This window comes from Phoca vitulina, unplaced genomic scaffold (assembly GCF_004348235.1).
Source record: "Phoca vitulina isolate PV1807 unplaced genomic scaffold, GSC_HSeal_1.0 scaffold25, whole genome shotgun sequence".
NCBI lineage: Eukaryota > Metazoa > Chordata > Mammalia > Carnivora > Phocidae > Phoca > Phoca vitulina.
Window position 1 is genome coordinate 40,951,028 of NW_022589728.1, and position 16,884 is coordinate 40,967,911.

General features: G+C 36.1%; 1 protein-coding gene across 2 annotated transcripts in view; it reads right to left on the reverse strand.

The window, feature by feature from the left end:
- Positions 1 to 756: 756 nt before the first annotated feature.
- VIRMA (vir like m6A methyltransferase associated) overlaps positions 757 to 16,884 on the reverse strand; it is a 62,167-nt gene continuing 46,039 nt past the window's right edge. Inside the window, exons 18-24 of one of the 2 annotated variants that reach the window (XM_032421619.1) lie at positions 8,356 to 8,508; positions 7,731 to 7,891; positions 6,859 to 6,955; positions 4,385 to 4,551; positions 3,592 to 3,923; positions 2,002 to 2,145; positions 757 to 1,100 (exon numbers count right to left, since the gene is read on the reverse strand). In XM_032421619.1, the coding sequence (XP_032277510.1) occupies positions 946 to 1,100; positions 2,002 to 2,145; positions 3,592 to 3,923; positions 4,385 to 4,551; positions 6,859 to 6,955; positions 7,731 to 7,891; positions 8,356 to 8,508 (1,209 nt within the window). In that variant the 3' untranslated portion in view covers positions 757 to 945. The remainder of the gene's footprint in view (positions 1,101 to 2,001; positions 2,146 to 3,591; positions 3,924 to 4,384; positions 4,552 to 6,858; positions 6,956 to 7,730; positions 7,892 to 8,355; positions 8,509 to 16,884) is intronic. The other variant, XM_032421620.1, reaches the window with a different exon arrangement.

The following is a 16,884-nucleotide window of genomic DNA, read 5'->3' on the forward strand; positions in this document are numbered from 1 at the left end:
ACCCTAGTAAATTAACACAAATGCCACATGGTATTTTAAGTTTTTAAGAGAAACATAACTGTTAGACACAACACAAACTACTGGCTCAAGGTACTTTACATCTTCAGTATTAGATAACACTAAATTTTTCTATGACAGTGTATCTTTGCAAAACCAGGTTTTCAATAGTTGTGATAAAAAGTACTGTGCGAAAAGCATAGTGGAAGAGAAAATGATACTGATGGTGTCCAAGCTGATTCCAAGGTTTGAGAAGTTGGCAGTGTTCACAGTTACTCATGGTTATGATAGAAATTCTTACTAAGGGGGCACCTGGGTGGCTCAGTCGTTAAGCGTCTGCCTTCAGCTCAGGTCATGATTCCAGGGTCCTGGGATCGAGCCTCGCATCGGGCTCCCTGCTCTGCGGAGAGCCTGCTTCTCCCTCTCCCACTCCCCCCGCTTGTGTTCCCTCTCTTGCTGTGTCTCTCTCTGTCAAATAAATAAATAAAATCTTTAAAAAAAAAAAAAAAAGAAATTCTTACAAAGTTGTTTGGACCCAACTGTTAATAAATGGAAATATTAGGTATTTCTTTTGGCTTAGGTATGCTATGAAAAAATTACTGCAACACTAAAAGGCACCATGAGCTGAGAAAGTATTGGGGGCATCTGTGGCATAGGCAAAAATACACTAAAACCAAAGTCACTTCATTGTTCATTTTCTACCTAAGAAATTCTGTAAATAGTTATATATGAGAGGGAAAAAATATATACAAACATACATACAAAGTTTGGATTTTTATTGAAATCTTGTGTTAGGTATCAAACAAAATCTGCTTTCTTCAGATAAAAATATTCTCTCAGATGTCTCCAGATAACTGCTAGGTCTAAGTTGGTCCTTTAATGTCTTATTTTATTTTTATCGTCCTCATGAAATGTTCATATACAGTCAGGATGTTCCCAAAAGAATTTTTATCGTGTAAAGGATCGTACATGACGACCTCTACCACTGCCTCCACTAACAAACTTTCCTCTTGAGCCTCCACTGCCACTATTTGCACTTGCCCAGGAAGGTCCAAGACCCCCACGACCTCTGGAAGCACGGTCACGGGGACTTGGGCGGTAGCCTATAAAAGAAAGAATATAGTTTTTAGTCATAACATCCTTTCCTTTCCCACTACAGAAATAGTAATCTATAAAACCAAACTCAAATTAAGACAGGAGTTACTCTTTGCTCCTTTAAAATCCACGTGCAGGTCCTCTGAATGTGGTGAAGACTGCTGAATTGTCCACTTTAAATAGGTAAATTGTATGATATGTGAGAATTATATCTCAAATAAAGCTGTTATAAAAAAGAAAGTGCATTTGAAACCAAAAGCTACTTCTGATCAGGAGTTCCAGACTTGATATAGTAGTGTTTTAGGAAAAACAGGTTACATGCCTACACACACAAGACAATATTGTAAACAAAAACAGAATATACTGTATGAAGATATCTCTATTATTGAAATACTATGGTAAAAAAGGTACCTTAAGGATTAGCTTTCATTATTGAAATATAAAAACAGAGCATGGGACGCCTGGATGGCTCAGTCTGTTAAGTGTCCAACTCTTGGTTTCAGCTCAGGTCATGATCTCACGGTTATGGGATCGAGCCCTATGTTGGGCTCTGTGCTCAGTACGGAGTCAGCTTGAGATTCTCTTTCCCTTTCCCTCTCCCCCTCCTGCTCATCCTCTCTCTCTCTCAAATAAATAAATAAATAAAATTTTTTAAGATTACAAATACAGAGCACATCACTGTGAAACTGCTCAGATTATACACATAGTTCAGAATCCAGAATTTTGATTATTCCTACAGGAAATATACACTGGGCATTCATTTGCATATATAAAATTAAATTGCCTTTAGAATAATAAGTCTACATTCTAAAATATTCTCTCCCAGAATGAGAGTATAGGATATCCAACAATTTGAAAAGGAGGATTCACCTCCCTCTCTCAGCAATATCAACTAGGAAGGATGTATACCTGTAGAACTAAGTGGCCGTAATGGTGGAAGAGGGCCCCTGTTAAAGTTGCTCTGGCCGCCTCGACTTTCATTGTAAGTTCCTCGAGGAGTATTCTGAGCACTCCAACTGGAGCCTCTTGTTCCCTCCCGACGACTGTAGTTTCCTAAACACAGATAACACAATCAAGATCTACTACTTCAGTTGGATTAAAAAAGATTCGACACTTGGGGCGCCTGGGTGACTCAGTTGGTTAAGTACTGCCTTCGGCTCAGGTCATGATCTTGGGGTTCTGGGATGGAGTCCCACATATAATTTAAAGTATAATTTCTACAAGTACACTCAGTTTCTAAAATTTTGAAGCATTTTTTAAACAGGAACAATGTTTAATAAACCACAGAAGCAAAAAATATCATGCAGTAAATAAAAGCAGCCACCTTTAACAATCCATAAAACAAGTTTTGTGTTTTTTTGTTAAATTCCACAACAGTACCTTTAAAAAGAAACAAGATTTGTGTTTAAAGCTCTGCTGTGCAGTGGTCTCCCTAGTTCCCATATGGAGGGTGGCATTTTGAAATAGGTATGACACAGGTGTACAATGTTGGAAATGGAATTCATTAACAGATAAAATCTTGAAGCAATTTAAAACAGATTAAATGGGGTGCCTGGCTGGCTCAGTCGGTAAAGCATGCAACTTTTGATCTTGGGGTAGTGGGTTTGAGTCCCACGTTGGGTGTAGAGATTACTTAAACATAAAATCTAAAAAAAAACAAACAAACCCCGAAAAACAGATTAAATGTAACATCAAGAAGCAAGTAGATAAGAGACTCAATGGTGAACTACACAAAAGAATCCTAAGAGGGGTGCCTAGGTGGTCAGTTGGTTAAACCTCTGCCTTCAGCTCAGGTCATGATCCTAGGGTCCTGGGATGGAGCCCCATGCCGGGCTCCCTGCTCAGCAGGGAGCCTGCTTTTCCCTCTCCCCACTGCTCATGCTCTCTCTCTCGCTATCCCCCCCGCAATGAATAAATAAAATCTTAAAAAAAAAAAATTGTAAAGAAATTGTTGGTAAGCAGAACTGTATAATACTACTCAGAATGTATAGATACTACTCAGAAAGGATAAACACAATTCCCAATGTGAAAAGGAAAATAATTAGCCAACTAACTTCTTTTAAACTTATCACTAAACAGGAAATTAATTAAATATTAACTTAAGGGGCACCTGGGTGGCTCAGTCGTTAAGCGTCTGCCTTCGGCTCAGGTCATGGTCCCAGGGTCCTGGGATCAAGCCCCGCATCGGGCTCTCTACTCTGTGGGAAGCCTGTTTCTCCCTCTCCCACTCCCCCTGCTTGTGTTCCCTCTCTCGCTATGTCTCTGTCAAATAAATAAATAAAATCTTTAAAAAAAAAAAAAAAAAAAAAAATTAACTTAAAAAAGACTTTTTCTACCCAATAGAATACTTTGCAAATAGTTACCACTGGTCTGAGGTAGTAGCTTAATTGTAGTAACTGAAAAATACTTTATCTGAATCACTTACATCTAAATCACTTCTATTCAATGTTCTAATATTCCAATACTCTGACCCTTAGAAAACATACGTTAAGTAGTCACCTTTTGAAGCAGGTGGTGTGAAAAACCTATTCTGACTGTGAAAAGCACCCCGTCCTCCTCGATTGCCTGAAAATCCACCACGAGAAGAAATCTTCTGTGATACTTTAAGTGGCCGTTTGGGTGGGGGTATTCCATCTTGAGGGACCACTTCTTTACTCTCAGCCGCAACAAAGTCATCCACATGCATAGATGGTGGTCTGCTTGTGTTCTGCTTCCTCTGACGAAAAATATCATGGGGTCGTATACCCTGTCCAAATCCTCCCCTGCCCCTTCCTCTTGGTGGTGGCACAACATGAGCTCGTTTGGCAGGTTCAATGTATTCAGATTTTCCACTATTAAAACAAAAACACTCCATGAAAACTTTTTCTTTTTTTTTTCATATTTCAGGTGAATATGTAAGTCAATGTTTGCAATACTGAAAACTACATTTCAATTATTTCTTCATTCAGTTGTGTTAATGTTGCAAGTATCTCTATTACTCTCCAGGGATACACAACAAAACTAGCTAAGAATGGTACTCACATTTTATTGATATGACTAACAATTATTTAAAATAATCCAGTTCACCACTTGTTCAAACCACCCAAACTCTCATAAAGTAGAACAATGTAACAAATGTACTGGGTATATCCTGGCCAAAGTATTATCTTTAAAAAAATTCCAAACAATATTCATGATTCAAGTATTACATCACCTTCCTTTTTTCTCTATAGTTATGTGTCTATCTTAAAGTACATTACAATAAATAAGCTTCCATGACCATGATCAAGATCTTCAGTAGAATAAATTTTACCTTGAAGTTATGAAGGTCTCATGCTTGTGCTTCCCAAGTTTGAATCCTTTAGTAGTCTTAGTTCTCCCTGGAGATGATGGTTCTGACAAAAATGAGCGCTCTAATTCTGAATGCAAGTCAAAGTCACTACAGCATTTTTCAGAGAGCTCAATTAAGTCAACTTTCACCTGCAGTCATAAAAATTAAACAAAATGAGAAATACATCTTAAATGTAATTAGTAATGTAACATTTGATTACAGAAATTCATATTTCCTATAGATTATATTTAACTCTTATAATAAATAAATTATAGGTCTGCCCCTTTCCATCATCCTTTCTCTTTTTTTTTTTTAAAGGTTATTTTTAAGTAATCTTTACATCCAACATGGGGTTTGAACTCACAACCCCAAGATCAAGAGTTGCATGCTCTACCAACTAAGCCAGCGAGGCACCCCTTTCCATCACCTTTTCAAAAAGCAACATCAGGGGCGCCTGGGTGGCTCAGTTGGTTAAGCGACTGCCTTCGGCTCAGGTCATGATCCTGGAGTCCCGGGATCGAGTCCCACATCGGGCTCCCTGCTCGGCAGGGAGTCTGCTTCTCCCTCTGACCCTCCTCCCTCTCATGCTCTCTGTCTCTCATTCTCTCTCTCGCAAATAAATAAAATCTTAAAAAAAAAAAAGCAACATCATTGGTATTTAAAGAAAAAATCTTGGAATTCAGCTGCATTTTGGGGTGGGGTGGGGTGGCATTCCTCCTAAAAAAAGGGCTGTTAATTTTGGAAGACCTCTGCTGTCTGACAAGGAACTCAGGATTTATCTATATAAATTAACAAAGTAGCATCTCCAGAACTCTTCCAAAACAACCTGAAAATAACATATTTTGTAAGCCTTGTATAGTCACAATATCTATAATAAAAGGATTCTGTGCCACAGTTCTCAAAGTTCTATGCATTAAATGAGGGTCCAACCTAACTTTACTTCCAGGGAAATAAAAATTATGTTTCCTTAAGTTTTATTTAAATTTAGCAAACCTAAAAGACCCCAAATTTTCTAAACCATGTAAAGTTACAATCTTCATTGCAAGATAGTTGTGTTTCAACATAAAAGTTATAAAACAACTTCTAACACAAATATTTTAGATCTGTGATACTAAATATGGTAGCCACTAACCACATGTGCCTATTTAAATTTAAATTAATTAAAATTAAATCAAAAATAAAATTCAGTTCCTTAGTTATACTAGCAACATTTCATTACTCAACAGTCACATAAAGTTAATGGCTACTGTAGGACAGGGCAGATTACTGAACATTTGTTACTGCATAAAATTCTACTGGACAGAGAAGTTCTAAAAAATCACTGAACAATTTACACTAAAGGAGAAATTAATTTTCTTTTTAAATTTTTAAGTAAGCTCTGCGCCCAACGTGGGGTTTGAACTCACAACCCCAAGATCAAGAGTCACATGGTGGGGATGCCTGGGTGGCTCAGTTGGTTAAGCATCTGACTCTTGATTTTAGCTCAGGTCATGATCTCAGGGTCCTGGGATCGAGCCCTGTGTTGGGCTTCCCAGCTCAGTGGGGAGTCTGTTTCTCCCTCTCCCTCTGCCTCTGCCACTCCCCCTGCTTGTGCTCTCTTGCTTGCTCTCTCTCAAAAAAATAAATAAAATCTAAAAAAAAAAAAAGTCACATGCTCTACTGACTAAGCTATACAGGCACTCCAAGAGAAATTAATTCTTTAATGCAATTTAAATAAAACTTTATGCGATATTTTTTAAAAAGGGAAAGGAGCCCTCAATATACTAAATATACCTTAAATGTAAACAATTCTTTTAGTCTCGTGTGCAATGAGACACGATAAATACTAATACTTTTTGGACCAGAGAATATCCAAATATATTTATTTTTTTGATCAAGGGAAAAAAAAACAATATATGGTACAATAATATGTAACTGAAATCATCCTCCCTAATACAGCTCTGAGAAGCATATATCAGGGTGCTTTAAATTTTAAATGTTTAATTATACTCTTACCTGCCCACAGCATTATGTTTAAGAATATGAATTCCCATTTGTACCTATATTATTTTAATGAATTGATTCTTTACATTTCCCCCAAATTAAGAGCAGATTGCCAAAATACCATTCCTCTCCTTAAACCCCAAAACAGGAATAAACTGTAATTTTGTAGAATACTTTTCTCTATTCTATACCCTACAAATATAAGAAAACAAAGTGCTTCAGGATACTTAGGCAAAAACATAATTTTTCCCTAAAAAAATCTCATTCGCAAATATACAGATCACTAATTAGAAAGAACTAAGTGTTCTAGACACCATTAGTGGGCAACGGATATAAAAATAATGCAGTACTAGTCCCCAAATGGGCTTTTAACAGCCATATGCTATCTAACTTATTTTAGTGCTAATACACACAAAAAGCAAAAAAATCAACAATAACTTTTTTCTAATATTTAGTAATAAAATTACTTATACCAAATCCAGATCTGTATCAATCTCTTCAGCCTGAAATGGGGTGAACCACATGGATTTCAACTGATCATCCATGACATCAGCTAGCACATATGCAGTCCTAGAACAAGAAAGGTATTTGGTAAAACGCAGAATTCCAAAATCAAATATTTTAGCTTATCTTCTAAGCAAAATCCATGGAAGGTACAATTAAAAATGGTACTCTCACCTCAAAACTATTAGTAAAATTAGTACTTAAAAACCGAGTTTAGGGGCACCTGGGTGGCTCAGTCGTTGAGCGTCTGCCTTCGGCTCGGGTCATGATCCCAGAGTCCTGGGATCAAGCCCCACATCGGGCTCCCTGCTCGGCGGGAGGCCTGCTTCTCCCTCTCCCACTCCCCCTGCTTGTGTTCCCTCTCTCACTGTGTCTCTCTCTGTCAAATAAAAAATAAAATCTTAAAAAAAAAAAAAACAAAAACCGAGTTTATTACATTGTACCAATGGGTACAGAAACTGTGTGTTTACTTTTTCTAAATTTAGGGAATAATTCCATCAAACTGAAGATCATTATGCTTCATAAGTACAGTGCTCCAAAGATCAAGAGGCATATAACCTCTAGAACAGGGATCAGTAAACTATGGCCCCTATTCTGAAAGCCTGCTTGTGTACAGCCTATAAGCTAGAAATGGTTTATTTTTTTTTTAAGTTTTTTTAAGAAGCCATAAGAAACAAACAAGACGCTACAGAGGAATATGCAACAGAGGCTGAATGTCACCTACAAAGCCTAGAATTTTTATTATCTGGCCCTTTACAGAAAAATAGTTTGCTGGCCCTCTTTAGATCCCAGTCATTAACTACACATTATCTACTAAGCCACAAAACATTCCTTGTTTTACCTATTGTTAAACAGATTCTGGAGAGATTCTGGAGCTGAAAGTACTGGTTCTACATCCTGGTCACCAAGAGGTAAAGGATCACCGGATGACTCCAGCATCTGCTTAAGTCCAACTACATTGTCCAACAAAGAATCCAGATTGTCATCATCTTTTGAATGTTCCTAGATACAGACAAAAGCAGAATAAGATGATGCAGGTAAAACTCAAACATTTATGCCCATAATCTACTGATTCTTTAATAGAAAATGTTATATTTTTTGATTACTAAGAAATTTGGAACACCGTCAAAAACTTATCAACTTAATATTAAACATGTTCAAATAAAACAAACATGAAAAACACTTGTCATTTTATTTCTAAAGAATGGTAGCAGGGGGTACCCTGCATTCAAACAATAGATAATTCAAAAACTACTGCCTTCTTCCTTAAGATTCATAATAGTATGGAGGACTTCACCCCAAATTATTAATTCAAAGAGTATTTCAAACTTTATAAGCATCCAACTGAGGGTTCACGATTTAAAAAGGTCACTATGAAAAACTTGTACTAGTCAAAGAGAAAAGAAAATGTGTCTTGGGAATGAGCTGTTTTTATCTTATTTCTGTTTTTGTTTTTCTTTTTTTACCAAAACAAGCTTCTCTAGTTCAAGGAACAAATTTTCTGGACTTTCTTCTTTGCTTTGTAGAAGCTGTTTTAACTCTGCAGCATTAATACTCATTGTCCGTGATGGATGAGTTCCCTCTACTTCCATGAGACCACTATCATCTCCACAACATCCCTGTAAATGTCACACACAAGTTAAATTTGAGAGCAGAGAAATTTGCAAAGATGCTTCCAAACTTATTCAGATATTTAAGCCATTTGCTGCAATCTTCCCCTCCATGTTTTGGTTTTACATCAGTACAAATGGCTAGTTTTAAGAAAGATTTAGTCAGCTCAAGGCTGAAATACGTCTCTTTGAATAAGACTCACATTATAAATAGGTAAGCACACATATTCAATTTATTAGCAGCCAGATTTCTCAACAAAAACATCCAATGCAAATACAATGGCACTTGCAGGACATGTAACATACTAATTGATACTCAATAAAATGCCTATACTAGGGCGCCTGGGTGGCTCAGTTGGTTAAGCGACTGCCTTCGGCTCAGGTCATGATCCTGCAGTCCCAGGATCGAGTCCCGCATCGGGCTCCCTGCTGAGCAGGGAGTCTGCTTCTCCCTCTGACCCTCCCCCCCCATGTGCTCTCTCTCTCTTATTCTCTCTCTCAAATAAATAAATAAATAAAAAAATCTAAAAAAATAAAAAATAAATAAAATGCCTATACTATAAGAACTGATAGAACCTGAATTTATCTTTCTGGAGTTAAGACAAACAACTAAAGAAAACAGTAACTACCATATTTAAGGCTATATTCTGTCATGAAAAGAGTTAATATTTCCTGCTTTAAAAAGCCATATAATAAAATGAATTTTGGCATGATAATAATTTAATACTAGAAAATTCATCCAGCAAACCAAATCTTGGTTCATGAAAATAAATCTATCCACATTGTCACATGTGATAGAACGCTTAAGTAGTTCCAAATCTTTAGAACACAATCCCATTTTATTATTTTCATTGAGGTATAATTAACATACGGTATTATATTAGTTTCAGGTATACAAAGTGAATTGATATTTGTATACATGGAGAACTAACCACCACAGTAAGTCTAGTAGTTATCATCTGTCACCATACAAAGTTAATACAATATTATTGACTATATTCCCCATGCATTGCCCATTTTATTTTTTTTAAGTTTATTTATTTTTTTAGTAAGCTCTACACATGGAACTTGAACTCACGACCCCAAGATCAAGCGTTCGTTGCATGCTCTTCCAACTGAGCCAACCAAGCACCCCACATTAAATGGCTCAAAATGAATACAGTCTCTTAGAGGAGACTATACACACCAATCTAGATGCAGGATTTAGTATTTTTAAATAGGCATTAAAAATAAAAATTTTCTTTCGAGTTCCTAATTTATGTCTTATAACTGGACACATTTCAATGAAAATTATTATTATTATTTTTTAAGGATTTTATTTATTTATCTGAGAGAGAGAGAGCACAAGCTGAGGGGAAAGGCAGAGGAAGAGGGAGAAGCAGACTCTCTGCTGAGCAGGGAGCCTGATGAGGGGCTCAATACCAGGACCTTGGGATCATGACCTGAGCCGAAGGCAGATGCTTAACCAACTGAGCCACTCAGACGCCCCACGTGAAAATTATTCTTAATAGATTCCCATTCAAACTGACACTATGCCTGAAGCACATTTGTACCTTTCATAAACACTAGACTGAGGAAGTCACTTACTGTTGTGTTAAGGAAGAGGGTATATAGTTTTAATGAGAAATTCAATAAAATATTATAGGAGTTTTGCTTTATTTGAAGGTGAGGGTAAAGGGTAGGTTGACAATGGTCTAGCCTATGTTTTATTTTTTTTAAATAAAGGAAAATGAGTTAAAAATAAATCAGAGTGCACTGACAGAAACAGACTATACAGGGTTCTCTTTAAAGGAACTGTCCCCTGGGGCGCCTGGGTGGCTCAGTTGTTAAGCGTCTGCCTTCGGCTCAGGTCATGATCCCAGGGTCCTGGGATCAAGCCCCGCATCGGGCTCCCTGCTCAGCGGGAAGCCTGCTTCTCCCTCTCCCACTCCCCCTGCTTGTGTTCCCTCTCTCTCTGTGTCTCTGTCAAATAAATAAATAAAATCTTTAAAAAGAAAAAAAGGAACTGTCTCCTAAATGTTGATAAAATGGACAAATTAAAAGACTAACTATATTTTATAGAAATAAGTATATTAACCAGATTACAAGTTATCAAGGTATCTGCTTCTTTCCTCACTCTGTTATTCATATCACTTTCACCAAGAGATATAAAGTTTAGTGTAGCTGAATCAGAAAATATTACAATGGTCATTATTTTTAAAGGTCAGAGACAACAGACTAAAATAATCAGTTAAAAGAAAGGGGGGAGAACTTATATCCACCCAAAAACCTGCACATAGATGTTTATAGCAGTTTTATTCATAATCACCAAAACTTGGAAACCACCAGGACACCTTTCACTAGGTGAATGGATAAATAAAATGTAAGATAGCCACACAATAAAATATTATTCAGCACTAAAAAGAAAAGAGCTATCAAGCCATGAAAAAATATGGAAGACTTGCTATATATTGTATGATTCCAATTATCTAACTTTCTGGAAAGGCAAAACCATGCAGGGGGTAAAAAGATCAGTGGTTGCCAAGGGTTAAGAATGAATAAGTGGAGCACAGAAAATTAAAGGCAGTAAAATTATTGTGCAGGGCACTACAATGGTAGATATATATCATTATACATTTGTCAAAAACCACAGAATATTCAATACCAAGTAAACCCTAATATAAACTATGGACTTTGATATGGGTTATGATAGTGTGTCAATGTGGATAATGGTATGGATTGTGATAATGTGTCAATGTAAGTCCATCGATATATCATTGTAATGCAGTAGGTTAGTAGGTTGATAGTAAGGGATATTAGAGGATAATAGGAGATAGTAGGGAAGACTGTGCAATAGTAAGAGAGCCTGTGCATGGGGGAGATGGGGGAACAAGGAGTATTTGGAAACTTTCTGTACCTTCCACTCAATTTTGCTGTAAACCTAAAACTCCTCTAAAAAATCTAAAAAAAAGGAGGATAATAAACTATGAATTAAAATATTCGGAACAATGCAAATTTTTCATCTCTCCATACTATCTCTTTTTCATTATTATGAGCAGAAATAGTTTTGAACAAAATAAAATGCATTTTATATTTTAATTCACTTACTTTGTACTAAAAGCCATCTTACAAAATCTAGGGTTGAATTTAGCACAATTTGAAATATTCTGTACACACACTACTATTAGAAATAGTAATAAAAGAATTTGTTTAAGATTTTATTCATTTATTTCGGAGAGAGAGATACAGCGAGAGAGGGAACACAAGCAGGGGGAGCAGGAGAGGGAGAAGCAGGCTTCCCACTGAGCAGGGAGCCCGATGCGGGACTCGATCCCAGGACCATGGGATCATGACCTGAGCTGAAGGCAGACGCCCAAAGACTGAGCCACCCAGGCACCCCAGTAATAAAGAATTTTTAAGAAGATTTTTAAAACCATACCCTACAAAATTATTTCAGGAAAATCAAAATGAAAATTCTATTAAATTTGTCTGTGATACAGTTTCAAATCAAATTGTATTCATTTGTCAAACACAGCTATTTGTATTAAACACAATGCTTCATATTAAATATATTGCTTGTATATTAAATATAATGTTAATTATAAATACATATATTTATGTAGTATAATTATAAATAAATATTAAATATAAGGCTTGTATTAGATCATACAAGACACTGTACAAGTACTCTGGGAAAGAGCTAGAAAGATATGCTTTCTGACCTAAGTAAGCTACTATTCAGAAAGTAGGATGGGAAATGGTAAAAAGGCCTGTGAATGATCTATGAAAAAGAAATCTAATAACATGCTTTAAAGTGTACAGAAAGAAAAGTATCTCAAAGGCTTCACAAAGTGGGATGAATTAAACAGGCACTATGAACAGATTAGTTTTATCAAAAAAGAGAGAGAGAGACCAAAAGCTAAGAGAAGCATCATCAAGGAAAGATGTGTATATATAGATGAGATTTAAGGATGATGGCATAGTATAAAATGTTTTCTAAGGAAGAAGTGGTTGCAAAGGTAGCTTTTTGGTCATACAGTAAATAGTCTTCAATGCCATGCTAAAAAGTTTGGAATTTATTCAACAGACACCAAAAGTTATTGTAGGATGGAGGGACATGATCTGAGGTCTGATTTAGAAAGATATGAACTCACACAGAACTATTCAGAATATATGAAAGAAGTAAATGTTTTGAAGGAAACTGGAAAGAAGGCTGATACAATGCTCTGCAAGAAAATATCAATAAAGGTATAAAAATTAATTTTTAAAAACCTATATATAAATTCTGGAGTGGAAAAGTACAGTAACTGAAATAAAAAATTCAGTAGAGGGGCTCAACCTTGAAGATAGGTCAGGTGAGATGAACCACTTTAACGAACAGAAAGAAAAAAGAATGAAGAACCACAAACAAAACCTCAGAGACCTGCCGGGTACCATCAAGAGCACCAACATACATATAATAAGAATTCCAGAGAAAGAGGAAAGAGAGAAAGAGTCACGAAGAATATATGAAGAAATAATGGCTGAAAACACCCCAAATTTGATGAAAAACATTAACCTATACTTCCAAAAGGACCAGTAAAATCCAAGTAGAATAAACTCAAAGGAATTCATACTTAGACACATCATGATCAAACTATTAAGAACCAAAGACAGAGAATCTTGAAAGTAGCAAAAGTGACTCAGCTAATAAAAGGGATCCTCAATAAGATTAACTGATTTGTCATCAGAAACCAATCTAAGCCAGAATTTAGAGAGAAGACATATTTGAAGTGCTGAAAGAAAAATGCTATCAACCAAGAGTTCTATAACTGACAAAACTATCCTTCAAAAAAGAGGGAAAAATAAGACAGTCCTAGATTTAAAAAAAAAAAAAAAAGAATTCACTAGCAGACCTACTCCACAAGAAATACTTAAGGGAATCCTTCAAACTGACATGAAAGGACATTAAATAGCAACTTAAATCCACATGAAAAAATAAAGAATGTCAGTGAAGTATATATAGGTAAAAGGCAATAGTAACATATTTTTGTTCGTAACTCTTCTCCTATCTGAACTGCAAGACAACAAAATAAAGCAATGATGACAAAACTGTGTAGATGGGCTCATAATGTATAAAAATGTAATTTGCATGAGGTATAAAGCTATACTGTAGCATTTTTTTATATACTATTAAAATTATGTTGTATTAATGTGAAGTAGATTGTATTCAATTAAGGTGTTAAATGTAGTACTCAGGAAAACCACTAAGAACTTAAAAAAAAAAAAAGCAAAAGAAATAACAAAAAAAGTTAAAATGGGGACGCCTGGATGGCTTAGCTGGTTAAGCGTCTGCTTTCAGCTCAGGTTGTGATTCCAGGATCCTGGGATCGAGTCCTGCATCGGGCTCCTTGCTCAGGGGGGAACCTGCTTCTCCCTCTGCCTGCCGCTCCCCTTACTTGTCCTCTCTCTCTGTCAAATAAATAAATCTTTAAAAAAATAAGTTAAAATGCAAAGTAGTAAATATCTATTTAACACAAGATATAATAGAGATAAAGAGAAAAAAGGTTATGTAGAAAGTAAATAACAAAACACCAGACATAAATCCTATCAGTAATTAGACATAAATAGATTATACCAATCAAAAGAAACTGGCAGAATGTAAAAAAAACAAACACCATCCAACTATATGGTATCTACAAGGGACACACTTTATTTTTTATGTAGGCTCCACACCCAACATGGAGCAGAACTCACAAGCCTGAGATAAATAGTTGCATGTTCCATCAACTGGGCCAGCCAGGTGCCCCAAGAGACACACTTTAGATTAAAAGATACAAACAGATTGAAAGTAAAAGGGTAGAAAAAATATATATACCATACAAACAATAACCAAAACAGAGCTAGAGTGGCTATACCAATAATTCAAAATAAAGGTTTAGACATAAGTTATTATGAGACATAAGTTATTATTAGAGACGAAGAAAGACATTTTATAATAACAAAAGCATCAATCCATCAGGAAGACAAACATGAACATATATGCACCTGACAGTAGAGCTCAAGATGCTGGAAGCAAAAACCTGATGAAGTAAAGGGAGAAATAGACATTTCAACAATAATAGTTGGAGACTTCAGTCTCCTACTTTCAGTAGTGGGTAGAATTAGGCAGAAAATCAACACGGAAACAGAAGGCTTCAACAACTATAAACCAACTACTCCTAACAGGCATGTATAGAACATGCAACCAAACAGTGGCAGGAGACACATTCTTTTCAAAGGCACATGGAATATTCTCCAGGATAGCACATACCCTATTCTGTAAAACAAGCCTCAACAAAGTATGCTCTCTGACCACAATGGAATGAAGTTAGAAATCAATTACAGAAGGAAATTTGGAAAAGTCACACCTTTGTGAAAATTAAACACACCTCTAAATAACCAATGGGCCAAAGAAAAAATTACAAGGGAGATTAGAAAATCCTTAGAGATGAACAAAACCAAAAACATGACATGCTACAAGCAGTGTACAGAAGAAAATTTATAGCTGTAAACGCCTACATTTAAAAAGAAAAACATATAAATAAATAAATAGAAAATCTCAAATTAATAATAACCTAACCTTCCACCTGAAGAAATTAGAAATTGAAGAGTAACCTCAAAAAGAGTAGAAGGAAAAAAACAGTAAGAATAAAAGCAGAAATGAACAAATAGAGAATAGAAAAATAATAGAAAAAATCAAAGAAGGGGCGCCTGAATGTTTCAGTCGGTTCAGCGTCCAACTCTTGATTTCAGCTCAGGTCATGATCTCAGGGTTGTGAGATTGAGCCCTTGTCGGGCTCCTCGCTCAGCAGGGATCTACTCAGGATTCTCTCTCTCTCACTCCCTCTGTCCCTCCCCCTACTGCTCACACACTCTCTCTCTCTCAAAAAAAAAAAAAAGAAAGAAAAGAAAAAAATCAAAGTAACCAAAATTTGGTTATCTGGAAAGAAAAAAACAACAAAACTGACAAACCTTTAGCTAAACTAACCAAAAGGAGAAAAAAAAGAGAGAGAAGACTCAAACTATGAAAATCAAGAATGAAAAAGAGGACACCATTAACAATCTTACAGATGTAGGAAAGTTTATAAGGAAATACTGTTAACAACATATTCCATCAAGTTAATGTAGTTGAATGAAGAGGAACAAATTCCTAAAAAGCCACAAACTACTGAAACTGACTCAAGAAGAAACAGAAAATCTGAATAGATTTATATTGAGTAAAGCAATTTAATTAGTTTCAAAAACACTTTACACAAAGAAAAGCCCAGGTCAAGATGGCTTCACTGGTGATTCTACCAAATGTTTAAAAAATGAATACAATCCTTGGGCGCCTGGGTGGCTCAGTTGGTTAAGCGACTGCCTTCGGCTCAGGTCATGATCCTGGAGTCCCGGGATCGAGTCCCGCATCGGGCTCCCTGCTCTGCAGGGAGTCTGCTCCTCCCTCTGACCCTCCCCCCTCTCATGTGCTCTCTCTCTCATTCTCTCTCTCTCAAATAAATAAATAAAATCTTTAAAAATAAAAAAATAAAAAATAAAAAATGAATACAATCCTTCACAAATGCTTCCAAAAAATAAAAGCAGAAAGAACACTTAACAGTTCACTCTATGAGACCAAAGATGCCACAAGACAAAAATCTGTAGGCCAATAACCCTATAAATAGAGACCCAGGGGTGCCTGGGTGGCTTAGTCGGTTAAGCGTCTGACCCTTGATTTCGGCTCAGGTCATGATCTCAGCATCAGGATTGAGCCCTGCATCAGGCTCCATGCTCGCACAGAGTCTGCATGGGATTCTCTCCCTCTCCCTCTGTCACTCCCCCTGCTTGGGTGAGCGCTCTTTCTCTATAAAATGAATAAATAAATATTTAAAAAAAAATAAGAGACCCAAAATTCCTCAATAAAATAAAACTGAATCCAGCAACATATAAAAAAGACCATACATCAAAAAAAAAAAAAAGGATCATGTATCATGACTAAGTGGGATTTATCCCAGGAATACAGGGCCAGTTCTACATGTGAAAATCAATCAATATAATATACATCAATAGAACATGGAGAAAAACATGATCATCTCAAAAGACAAAGAAATAGCATTTAACAAATACTACAACCTTTCATGATAAAAACATACAACAAACTAGGAACAGAAGTATTTCTTCAACTGATAAAGGGTATCTATGAATAACCATAGCGAACACTGTATTTCATTGTGAAAGACTGAAAGTCTTCTCCCTATGATCAGGAACAAGACAAAGATGTCAATTCCCGCTACTTTTATTCAATATGTACTGGAGGTTCCTGCAGGGGCAATTAGGCAAAAAAAAAAAAAAAAAGAAAGAGAGAGAGGAAGGAAAGAAAAAGAAAGAAAGAGAGAGAGAGAGGAAAGA